The sequence below is a fragment of the Hemibagrus wyckioides genome, linkage group LG03, assembly GCF_019097595.1.
Source record: "Hemibagrus wyckioides isolate EC202008001 linkage group LG03, SWU_Hwy_1.0, whole genome shotgun sequence".
NCBI classification, from domain to species: Eukaryota; Metazoa; Chordata; class Actinopteri; order Siluriformes; family Bagridae; genus Hemibagrus; species Hemibagrus wyckioides.
In genome coordinates, this window is record NC_080712.1 from 12529564 (window position 1) to 12542805 (window position 13242).

The 13242-nt window shown below is 40.4% G+C and overlaps 1 protein-coding gene across 3 annotated transcripts in view; it reads right to left on the reverse strand.

Annotated features, from left to right (window-relative positions):
* The window catches only part of zswim8 (zinc finger, SWIM-type containing 8), a 33369-nt gene extending 20127 nt beyond the window's left edge, over positions 1–13242 (reverse strand). Inside the window, exons 1-4 of one of the 3 annotated variants that reach the window (XM_058383232.1) lie at positions 11324–13240; positions 6335–6488; positions 5176–5270; positions 2230–2402 (exon numbers count right to left, since the gene is read on the reverse strand). In XM_058383232.1, coding sequence (XP_058239215.1) covers positions 2230–2402; positions 5176–5270; positions 6335–6488; positions 11324–11501 — 600 coding nt within the window. In that variant the 5' untranslated portion in view covers positions 11502–13240. Of the gene's footprint in view, positions 1–2229; positions 2403–5175; positions 5271–6334; positions 6489–11323 lie in introns of all 3 variants that reach the window. The other 2 variants (XM_058383243.1, XM_058383253.1) reach the window with 2 other exon arrangements.

The following is a 13242-nucleotide window of genomic DNA, read 5'->3' on the forward strand; positions in this document are numbered from 1 at the left end:
GCATGTTGGGCTAGACAGAAAGTCTTGAAGCAAAAAGGGAAGCATACAAGTATTTTTCCTCAGAATGCAGAACAAAAATAAAATAGGATGCATGATTCCCTTGCATTAAACTGACTGTCACTGAAGCTAAGGCTGAATGAAATAATTATGCAGCATGAAACTGTGAAAGAGCTGGTCTCTATACAAAATAGAGGAGATGTACAACTTTTCACACATGAAAATCATCATGCCTGTGCATTTCTACAAATAATCCTCTTTACACATTGACACTCACAAATATCTAAGAAATGGTAGTCATTAAGAAACAAAGCATGCAAGTGTGAAGAAAAAAAAAAAGTATTCAGATTAGACGCTTCATAATTTCCCCATGCTGAAGCATGCAGAAGAAAAGCTGCCCACTCACAAACATGCAAATGCTAAAAGCCACCCACAGCATGAGCTGCTGCGTCTATCGGGCAGAGCAGAGCCCTTCTACAGGGGGATATCAGGACAGTGCAGATCCCTGCCTCCTCCCTCTGCGCTCCACAGGGAGCCATCAGACTTTAATCAAAAGCCTCTCAGCACTCTCACACCCACATCAACTTCACACAGACACAGATATGGGCGAGTATAGTGTGGTTCTGGGCAGTAATTTAATCAACACATGACCAACACATGACAATGTGATTCTGATAAGACACCAGAAGATATATTCTAATATTTTACATTTGTATACATGTTTTTTCTGTAGGCATCTTGCAGAGAGCACCTGAGACCTGGAAAGAGTGCTTAAATCAGTCAGAATAATTGATAAGTCTTAAATTGTGCAACACAAGCATGATTAATTACTTACTAGCTAATCAAGAAAAAGATCTGCTTATTAATAGAGCCATAAAACTAGGCTATTATAAAATATTAAGTTGCAAAGAAATTCTGTAAAGCAAATACGCTTTTGAACATAATGAAATAAAACATTTATACATTAAAGAAAAAACTATAAAGAGCAGTCAAGTAATATAATGTAATAGAAATACAATATTTGGTTTGACAACTCTGGTTTTTAAATGAAAAGGTCTCAGGTTACAAGTTATAAAAAAAAGGCTGGAAATATTTTTACGAAAGATATTTTCTATAACTTCTTATTTTTTGTTGGATGAGCAATGTTTGGAAATATAAAATGTTTTTGTATTGACTCAGTCATAAAAAGATCTATAAGAAAATTTGTTTACAGTGAAAAAAATTTAAATAAAATGAGTTAGACAGTACTATGCATACTCATTAAATGCCCAAGAAACTGGCATAAATGAGACACTGTTAATCGTATAAAGAGAGCAAGAGCCTATCATAATTCATGGACATACCAACTGGAACCAAACCTACGTTCTTACAACCCCAAGCCTTCTTCCCATCACCTGGTTCTGCTATGTTTTACCTGTGGCATTCCACATTATTTAAATAATAGACTGGAATTCTGCAGGACATAACAAAACATTTACATACATTTACATTTCTGACATTTGGCAGACGCCCTTATCCAGAGTGACTTACAATTCATCACATTTTATACAACTGAGCAACTGAGGTTTAAGGGCCTTGCTCAGGGGCCCAGCAGTGGCAGCTTGCTGGACCTGGGATTTGAATGCACAACCTTCCGATCAGCAGTCCAACACCTTATCCAGTAAGCTACCACTAAACAAAAGCACTGTGTCGATCTGAGCCATTATTTATTTTCTATTTGGCCACAGTTTGATATATTTTCTAGTCAGCTGGACTGGGCAGATTTTAACCATGATTTGATAAAACAGTCAATTTCATAACCTTCACCACCACAAATTGTGTGTGTGTGTTTTATAGCAATCCTAATTGGTTTGACAAGAAGAAGAAATCCCAAAAGCAACATGACAATGTGGAATGTAGAGATTAAATGTGGATCGAATTAGAATAGATTTGCTATTGTTTCTCATGACGGCATCCCCTAACATTCTCTGCAACTGAGTAGGGCTGTATTATGTCTGAATAGTGGAGACAAAATAGAGAACTGATAACCTAGCAGAAGCAGTCATTTAAAGGACTCTGACAGCTGTTTTTGCTAAACACTGCCACCTAAATTCAAAACGAGCACTTTAACCGGCTTCCACACCAAAAAGGAAAAAGAAATCACTGCAAAGACCTGAAAACCAGCTCTTTATGACTAAGATCAGATTCAGTGTGGAAAGTCTATCCACACCAACTGAGAGGAAATGCACTCACATTGTGAATCCTGAAGAGGCAGAGCGCCACAACGTGAGCGCACCATTTGGCCCCGGCTCCACAGGTGCAGCTGCAGGAAGTGATGCGACAGCGGTCAAACATGACTGCCACGTTGTAGGCACCCTTTGACTGGCCAGCTTGGGGTGAGAGGACAGTGGCACTGAGATGGAAACCTGTACATGAAGGGGACAAAAGAAATCTGCATTTTAGCAACAGAGATCACATCTGTTACACATTCACTTACGAAAGAAGACAAGCACTTTAACTGCAAAGTTATAAAAATCTGGTGTGTCAATTCCAAACTGCTCAATCTGAAGAACTGAAGTGAGGCTCAGTCCCTGTATAAGAGTTTATGTCTTGGTTGTATTCCACAGAACATATTTAGGAACAAGAAACTAGTCCTAGTAGTACCATCTTTGCACACTTAAGTTAAGGAAACTTTTGCCCATACTGAGAAAACAAAAAACAGTTTATTTTCTATTCAATGTGACACAGAGACGAACTGAGTGAGATGGTGAGAGACAGGGAGTGTGTGTATGTAAGGACGTTAAGCAGTGGGGGATGGATAAATGCTTTTTGCCACTGGAGAGCAGCCAGGCCTTCTCTAGCCAGCTAAGAAAAAGAGACGTGGGGGGTGGGGGTGGGGGGGGTTCGGCTCAGAGCTGCTGTTCCAGATTCAACAGGCCTCCTTCAACTCTAACTCCAGATCAAATCCATTTCCCTGCACTCTCATTCCCTTTCTCTACCTGTTTGCCAAAGGCGTTCTCCTTCTGACCCACTTCCCTCCTTAATGTGGTCAGCAGCAGGGCAAGAGGGCAATGTCATATCCATTTCTATCAAAAAGTGCTTAATTGCTCTATGCACTAACTTGGCTTTCCCATCCCCACAAGACGATTAAGAATCAGAGGGTGCGAGTACAACTGGCAACAACAATCCATCTTAATTTAGGATACTAGTTCTGTTCTGGTGCACTAGATCGGGGGTATAGAACAGGAATTTGTGATGGTCCGGATAGGCAACTAACTAGACTGAATTGGGGCAGCGCTTACATTTAGTGATTCATTTATGGCTATAAATAAGATGGTTTAAAGTGGTTATGTTTTATTTCCTACCGGCACTGCACATCATCTCTTTGATAGAGCCATTGACTGAAAAAATTGAGACACATCTGCAGTTCGTTTCTTTGAACAATCCAAGCTGTCAGTTCACTGATCAGACCAGAGAAGATGAATGAATGAAATAAAATAAAAAATCTCTATAAAAGTAAGAGAAACTCTCCACTTTCTGATCTAATGTCTCGAGCCCTTTGGCTAGTCTCTGATCTGATGAGCTGCTTTTGAACATATAATTTACATAAATGCATGTGACTGAATAAGCCACAAGAGAGGATCTGCTCTGGTGCATGGTTAGACATGTGCAGTCACTGGGCTATGAACAAGTCTATATATATTAAATGCTCTGCAGTTCAGGCCACAGTTCCACCAATGCCAGACCCAAACACACACACACACAGTATATGCACAAGCCCAAAAGTCTGAGAGCACAATTGAAAATGCGTCTTTTTGCATTCTTTTCTAATTGAATGCAATTTTCATTACAATTATATTACTGACAATAACCTAGGTGAAAAGAAGAATCTCTGAAAGATTTATATGAATTTTTGGGGGGGGTTAGAGAGATTTGTGTGTGTGTGTGTGTGTGTGTGTGTGTGTGTGTGTGTGTGTGTGTGTGTGTGTGTGTGTATATATATATATATATATATATATATATATATATATATATATATATATATATATAAACATGGTAGTTTATTATGAATGTCATACAACAGTAAAACATATGGCTGACACGATTTAGATTATCATGCTTCCCTTTGGCATAATTAGTCCTGCACTCAGATATGCTTTAGGCTATGAAGAATGAGATGCAGAGAGAGCAGTTTATTCTGCCTTGGGTTGCTCCCAGGTGAAATGGCAGCATTTGGGTAATGAGCTAATAACAGACAATTTAATAGCACCCAAGAGATTCAGCAGCAGTTCAACCAGGACATTCTCTTCTTCTCAATCAGTTTTTCCACACAATACCCAAAAGCATGTAGTGTATTTTCTATATTTTCTTTATTAGAATAGGAAAAAGGTTTTTAGAAAAAGATTTTAGAAATCCCACAGTTAGTTGTTGCCCACCTTAAGCTTCTTAATGACTTCCATTATGTCAGTAGACCTATAATTGATTTTCAGCCACACAATAGCAGTGGCTTTCACTCTTTTCTAAGAATTGTTTATTGTCTTAGGAGTGAGTGTATACTCATCCTTTCAATCTCATTTCATTCACGCTAATCTAAAACCAATCAGGAACGCATGGAGACATGGACTGTCCCTGCTCTCTAGAATCCATGTGTTGGAAGAGAGTGAGAGTGTGAGTGAGAGAGAGTGAGAGTGAGAGTGAGAGAGAGAGAGAGAGAGAAAGAGAGAGAGAGAGGGGTCAGCTTTTGTCCAGCATGTCTCCTTACCAAGCCAGCTGCATGAGGATGAGTCTCTGCTGCTGTGCAGCCCACCACCTCCAACAATAACACTCATTTACACAGGCCCTGTTCAAACCAACCACACTCGCATTTAGCTCTGCCAGAAACAGTGAGTCTGAAACAACCCCGCTGTTTAGATGAGGACTGATTTTAGCAGTGACATAAGGAAACCAGAGACGCTCTCCAGCCTTGCGTCTAAAGAAAAAGGCCGAGTAAATTATGGGTTTGGCATGGACAACGGAGTGTTTACTGTACTGATGCACTAAATGCTTTATTTGGTGGGGAAAAAAAACCTGTCAGTTGTCAACTAGCAACTGCCCCCAGTAGTGAGGCAAATAGATTAATGCAAAACATTTTCAAGGGTTCATATCCAATGGTATCAAATGCTGTTAGTTTTACAGCATGTAAAGTATGAAGTTTCTCACCTATCTGCAGGGGATCTTTCACAGCTCTCACCCGATAGAGCTGCTCTCCACGCTGGAACTCATCAGGGCTCCCATTGGCCAAGCAGGAATACAACCTGCAGAGAGTGTGAAGCAAGATGAGAAAAGAAGAAATGCAAGAGATGGAAAAGGGCAAGCAGTCATACCAATACATTATTCAGTGCTATTCATACACAACAGGTGGCTTTAAAACTGAAGAGAAAAATGCAGCGTGTGTGCAAACCTAAGCAGCTGCTCAGCTGTAACTTAAAGAAAAGAAAAATAGACCCACACACCAGTGCATGTTAGCAAACTGGGCCTTACTGTTACAAAGACAATAGTCCCATTCATCAATTATGACAAGTTGGAAAAACAACAGCACTTGCAAACAAATGCACTTGCTTCATGAAAGTGTACAACGTTCAAAACCTGAGTACTAGTGAATCAGCTTCAACTGCATGGATGAAAGCCTCGGCCCACTAATCCCTTATTTATACATCATCAACCTACAACACACCCCATATACATATTATTTACATGAAACATGCCCTAATTTGGCCGGTTAAAAGCACCCAAGAACCTGCACTCATTCATGATCTAAGGAAAAATGTAAATGCAGAGGAAAAACTACATTTCAGTAAAGCTGAATAAGAGGTATTTGTTATTATGGCTACTTAAACTGAAGATGATTTCTGATAGCCATAACCACGATGCACAATTATGCATGATCATATGCCTGCGGTTAGTTATTCATTTATGACTCAAATAAGTGAAATTTAACTGAAGTCCATTTGTCAGCAGTGTAACATAAATTGAGTGAAACAAGCAAATATTCATAAGAAAATGAAACTCCAAAAAGTACATTATACCTCAAGAATAATAACCCCAATATCTGTGTACAATCAATGCACATAATTATCAGCCCAATGCAGCTACTCTTAAACAGACCTATACCTCAATAGATGGAAGGAATAAATAAATAAATAAATAAATAAATAAATAAATAAATAAAAAACAAATGAAATCTTTTTATGAGAAATCTACATCATAAAAAAACATGTGCAACAAGTCAAGCACAAATGGTTTCTTTTCCCTTGCTGGACCTCATGATTAGACTTAACCCACAAATTTGCAGTTCGGTGTCAGTGGGTCTCATTCTTACCTGATATCCTCCTCATTTTCAGGAAAGCTCCAGTAGGCAATGCGAAGCTGAAGCTGCTCGGGAACAGGAGGATAAACTTTCTCCACCACCTCAAACGGGATATGGAATGCCACTTGCTTGGCTGACAGCTCTACCAGGGGGATGACCTGTCCATCTGAGAGAAGAGCAAGAATCAGAGCCCATGAGAATGACAAGCTTTCTCATGTAACAGTACAAATTTAAGCAATACTGGAACTCAAAATATTCTCATGTTATGACAGTGTAATAGGAAGAGAAAAAAAAAAAATCATCTAGCAGTCCTTGGCATTCTCCTTTGGGAAAGTAAACATTTTTGTTAATCACATAAATTCTTCACCACACTTTGACAAAATTATTTTCTCAGTGTAGCAACACACAGGCTACCATATGCACAGGGGAAATAAATGACCGAATAACCTCATTTGAGGACAGAAACCACACTGGCGCTGTGACAAAAATAAAATGGCTGCTCTCACTGTACCAATACATTTTAAAGCTCGTGCATCACAGCCGAACATATTTGGAATCAGGCAAGCTGTCAAAACAACACCGACACAGATGATGGCTACGGTTCAGACAAATGAAAGGTGGAGAATAGTTCAAGCCTCAGAAGTGAGGCTCAAGTCGTCAGGCCATCTATTCTCCCTTAGAGACGCACTGGCCGTGCACACAAAGGTTTACAGAGTGAGTGGGGGTAGGACAACTGCCAATAAGTTCTGGCATAAAAAAGTCTAAAAGGGTTACAGGTTCAGTGCTAAAATATCCCCTTGGCAAAAAAACAAAGCAAAAACACATAGTACAAACTCCAAGGAAAGTAAGGAAGTGTGAATGTAAAAACATAAGTGAATATACTACAATTTTCTAAAGATTCTGTGAGCTACATATAACCTTACAACTGCAATAAAAGCTGAATCAGACTAAATGTAAAACATCCTTCCATTCTATTCGCAGTGAGTAAAAACTGTTTACAGAAATTAAAACGCGCATTATAATGGATATATTATTTACTGAAATACAAGAACCATTACATGTGCCTAAAGTCGCTGTCAAAACTTCACTTTTACAACTGGCCTTTATGAGTCTTGATGCTTAACCACTGATCCAAATATATTAACTTTTCTTATACACCAGTCCAAACCATGTCAACCATTCATTCTTTTACAGTTGTTCATGGATTGTGGTGGTACATTTACTCAGTATATTTTCTCATCTCCAGCCAGAAATGAAATAAAGGGGTCAAATGAAAAATTAAAACAAGAAAAAAAAGAGATGCATTGGTGGTATGGAGAAACATTAAGATTAAAACCATGTGTGATTGAAAGTTTACTTGAGTAAGCTTTAATGAGCGAAACTGATTAGTTTCATACATTCGCTAACTTCGTGGGCTCTGTTATGACAAGAAACAAACTTATTGCAATTTAATCAACTACCATGGGATACGTTTGAGCTAGAGCTGACATAACAGCTGCTGAGACGAAGCTGCATCACACAACTCCACACTGAGACTGAGAATTGCTCAGCAAGTCATCGTTGGACAGAATGAGAGTCAGCAGTGAAAAAGCCACAAAAAAACTACAAAGTGCAGAACTGCTGGTAATTTTTAGGTGAGAATTAAAATCTTCATTTTCAGGCAATATATGAACATTTTACATTTTATACCTTTAGTGTGTGTTGTATCTTGTAACTGACTAAGCTGATGTAGCTCAAGATTTTCCCCTCACAGGATTAATGAAGTTTATCTGTCTGTCCCAAAAGTACCAACACTCTATGTAACCTCTTCAGCTCTCCATTTTCGAAAGCGCAGTGGTGTTGACAGTCAACAAGCTGATCACAGTAAAACACACTGACAGTGCTGTAATGCAATAATGAGCCTGTGCCACGATTTCAAGACTAAAAAGTATACCACTGGTTAGAAAAAGACAGAGCACACTGCCAGCAATAAGGGCTGCTCAATATGGAATGCTACTAATGTAGCGCTACTCCCTGCATCTGCAATATGGCAAAACAGATGGGGGGAACACATTTCCACATGGCATGGGTAAAAAACAGGGCTTGAAGACTTGGACCAAAAAAAAAAAAAAAAAAATTATTTCCACATTTGTCAGATTATATGAATGATGGCAGGGACCAAAATTATGTAGGTAATATTATTCAGAAGATATAGTCCCTAAAATACAAACAGATTCTGGCTGCTGAAAAGAACCAGAATTCCCATTTGTGTGCAAAATGAGGCAGGAGCAACCTGGTAGAGCAGTGTAGATGCTGGATCTAGTGACTGATTAATATGCAAGTCTTAAGTGTATCGTTTTTCAGCAACCCTAACCGCTGCCCTTAAATACTCCAGCCTAAACGGGAAGTAGGCAATGACCTACTGCCTCTGGGCTCAGGAGATAGCCTTTGTTTATGCTTGCCCGCTCTGGTGACCATATGTAGAGAAGCCCTGACAAAGCTTTTTCAGTTAGCAGTGTGGTTTGTCTCATGAGTTTTTGGTCACGTTCTCTTTGCCTCTTATTCTAAATAAAGCTGTTTATCGTTGTGATATTTTCAAATCCGTGCCTTCTTACCACATTATAGACCGCGTGTCAGCAGCCAAAATGGATGGTTCTAGCACTAAAATACTGCTTATCTAGAACCAAAAAGCGTTAACGTCAGTGGCTTGGAGGCATTGTCAATTTGACACCATAACATATTTTTCCCTATTCAAAGAACTAAACACTGCAGGGGGGTTTTGAAGACTGTTGGACAAAAATGTGGTGATGTCAATGTGAACATTCACATATTCATTTATACTTTGGAGAAATACAGCACTGTCAATTCAGAGAGGAAACAGGAAAAAACCCAGCGCAGTCCTACATGAACCATAGAAGAACATGCAAAACTCCTGGAGCTGTGAGGTGGCACCTGCGAATGTTAACCTGTTACACCACTGTGACACTCTAAATGTAAATCAGTGAAAAAGTGGAGAGTACAATGAACTAAATAGGCTTAAAGCTAATTAACAATACTTCATGTAATCCGTCTATGAGGTCTGCGTTTTATATCTTGAGACACTGAAAGATTTGCTTTCGACATGTGATGATGAAATGGTTTGGCAAAGCCGGTGGAAACAAAACTCAGTTGGCTTGATAGACAACTGCACGCGCTCAAACTCGCCTTTTTATTGTGTTAGTGATCTGGTAAAATCTTTCCAAAGATCTGCAAAATCTCATCATATATCTTGAGTCTTTGTCTGGCCAAAGTCCCATGACTGTCACGTGGACAAGAATATTCCCTCAGGAAGAGGGGGGGGGGGACTACTTCTGGTAGAGACGATACACCGGGCTGAAGAATCAAAATTGTAACAATGACAGAGACAGTAAAAGGGATTTTGAATGAGGATTGACTCAGTTACACTAGACCATGTGGTACACTCATAGCCAGTCATAAGCTGACTAAGCCATTGAACAGGAGGCTAGTAAACATCTGTGGCTTTGTCTTATGTATACACATGTCTGATAGCATACTACTCATCAACCCCCTGCCTTCAAGCTGATAAATAAAGCATGAGGACAGTCAGCACCCACAACTCAACATAAAATAAGGCTGGGATGATTCAATTGCTTCAGTTCCTGAAACATGAAAAGCTTTGGGCATGTGAAATACCTCCGCTTTTCCATTCTTAAACCAAAAACGAGGGGATTTGCTGGCAGAGCGAGTCAGCCGTACAAGCTCAGCAGCATTATACAGAATTATTAAATAGGGGGTTTACTGCTTAACCACAATACCCTGCTCTGAGGCAGTGACCTGCACAAGACAAAGCTCTTTTTACAGCCTTCCCTCTGCTCTACTACACCCAACCCCCACGACTCCTTCAATCCAAACACCATACGGCCTGTGTCTAGGGAAAAAAAAAAAAAAGGCCCTGACTGACTTAATAAATATTACTTTCACACCTTCGATTGCAAAAGTTCAAGCATGCTCAGTTTTGCTTTCACAACCATAAAGATGCTATGTTTAGTTCCTCTGCTGATGCACATTACTACGTCAGGGTTTGGAGAAGTCTCTCTCACACCAAGAAGCTTCAGTAATAATAAGAGTCTGGCTAAATCAACAAGTCCGTCATACACACTACAGCTACTTTGCTTAAAAGACAAACAAAGAAAACAGCTTAAATAAAAGCAAGTTACTGTGAAGTAAGGGGGAAATAAATATCACAGCACACACTTTAGCTGAACTTTACAGCCCCTGAGGAACATTCTGTGCCCTATCTTGTTAATCTTGATAAGCTCTAATTTCTAGTCGTCTTTTTCATACAGACTGCATGAACAGTTACTTTGGGAAGGGGGGGGAGGTTTTAAAGCAACCTACAGACACTGCAAATGCCTTTACATGTATTTTTTTCTTTCTTTTTATCTCATAACCCAGGAGTTAACAAAACTTTTTACAAGCAAGGTCAGTGTAAAACAAACTTATAGTCCTCAAGATGCAATACAATGCAGATTCATTTTAGAGGTAGAATCCTATTGAAATAGAATTTAAAAGATCGTTTTCATGCGATGAGCTGTTTATTCCTCTCCACCCACACAAGCTAACCCAAACCAGACTGTGTTAAAATGCATATGAAGGGAGTTTGACTTAAACTTTAGATTACACCTGTTCTAAACTCAAATCTAACACCTTTAACAACTTACTGCTGAAATTTAACCAACACTAAGATTACCATGACCCCCTCAGCCATACTGGCAGACACCTGGGGATCCCTAGATCCCAACTATACAAAAAGCTATACCATAAACTACTCCCACAGTATGGTGCTGTGAACTTTAAAAGGGTCACTTATTAGGTTGACAGGGTTGTCCGGCAATTCTGAAAATATCTTCTAAGGTCAGAGGTAATAGCAAGGGCATGCAGTAGTGACAGGGATCGCATTACAATGACAATGACTGTTCATACATGGGCTGTTTCATAACACAACAGGGTGAACTCAGTTACCTTTAATCTTAACAGTAGGTGAGTTCGGACCAGCTGACTGTTTCCTCCATCCTCTCCAATTCTGACACAGGCTCTCTGCCTCTGAGATGAAGGAGCAAAGGGAATCCTCCTCAAAGCGGTCCGAGTCCTCGAAGGAGAACCTCTCTCCGTCTTCCCACTCTGCGAACATCAGTTCCATCACATTGGCTGGTGGTGAGGGTGAGAAAAAAAAAAAGGAAAGCTGAAGCCTTGGAGTCAGTTGCAGCTCAGGGCACGACAGTTTCAGCTCACACAGCTGACACACACAGTGCAGGCTGAGTGCATGGGCAAAGAAGAAGAGCACTAGCACTGGGGCAACTTGTAGCTCGAGGGGGAGGGGGACTGAAGTGAATCAAAACACAGCAAGGAGCAACAAGCCCCAAAGTCTCTCAACTAGAAACACACTTCTTTTTTGAGGCCTGTTTACGGTGACAACACACACGGTGCATCAAAAGTACCTCCATTCACTCCTACCAGTCAGAGCTGATCTTTAGGCATCGTCATGGGAGAGTTAGTCCATGTTTTCCGGAATGTGTTCCCACTTTTTATGAGGTCGAAATCAGGGCTGCTTCTTGAAGATATCCCAAAAGCACGAGGACACCAAAAAATAAACATTGATGTGTAAGGCGCAGAACTGGAGCACAATTCAAAGATTTCTATCCTTTCCGAAAGAGCAAGGACATGTCTGATAACCTAGATCTTTAAACTCGAGACTCAGTTGATCCCAAACCCCAGAACAAAATCCAAGTTTCTTTTTCTGGGACCTTGATTGTTGTCGTCTTTGCAAGGCACAAACTGGTCCACTGAAAACTCTCTATATATTGCTTTATACTGCCATTCTGACATTGAGTAGCTAGTGTTGTGAGAAATGTTTAGGGGGAAAAAAACAATTCGGTCACGATCAAACTGTTTGCAAAGTTTGTATAACTTACTATTTTCTTCCTCCTGCCTTCACTACGACCCCCTTTCTCTTCTTACCCCCGAAACCAGCTGAGCTTCCCTGATGCCGGCTAGCAAACCTAGCTAGCAATAAGACAAGCTAATCACCAAGCGACCGGTAAAAACGAAATACGCTCTTAACTGTAACAACACGCCTGCCTGTCATCGATGTAAACACTGACAACTTAAAACAACTAGTCACATTTCTTCACTTAAAATTACTTGGATATGGTTTACAGTTCAGGCAAGGAAAAAAAAAATAACCCGAGCGAATAGCTAAGCTAGCGACCTAGCTAACTCCTAGCGACTAGCTTAGCTAGTTTGTGCTCGCGACTCGTTAGCTGCTAGCAAAGAGTTTTGAGCCTAATCCGATTTGTCTACAAAGACAGCCGGAGACAACGCGAAACACCCATCCTGGCTAATTCTGCTCGTTTTTATTTTCTAAAAATATGCACATACTGCTCAATTCAGCGCGATATTAATATTGACAAGCCATAGCAGGACAACACTTGAGCCCTAATCCTATTCCCAACACACACACACACCAGAATGTACTCGCGCTGCTGTTTGTTTATTCAGTTGGTTTTTGGGATTGTCTCTCAAATACGCAAGTTAGCGAAGCTTCACGGCGAGGTGACCGACACAATCCACCGTGCAAAGCAGGCTTGACATTTGTTCACCGGTGCCCACAGCTAGCTAGCGCTGTATTTTTGTTTGCACTCCCAGAGACCTATCATAATTCTTCCTATAAGATCAGGGTACTGTTTTGCTCCCGCGATCTCCCACCGGTTTCTCAGTCCTCGGCTCCAAAATTCCCAAATTCTGTCCCCACCACGATTCCTGATTGATCCAAATCCGAAATACCACCAATCTGAGCCTAGTCCCCCCCCCGATCTCTCTCTCTCTCTCTCTCTCTCTCTTTCTCTCGCGTCTGGAAAATGATGTCTCTGCGCTCCAAAGCC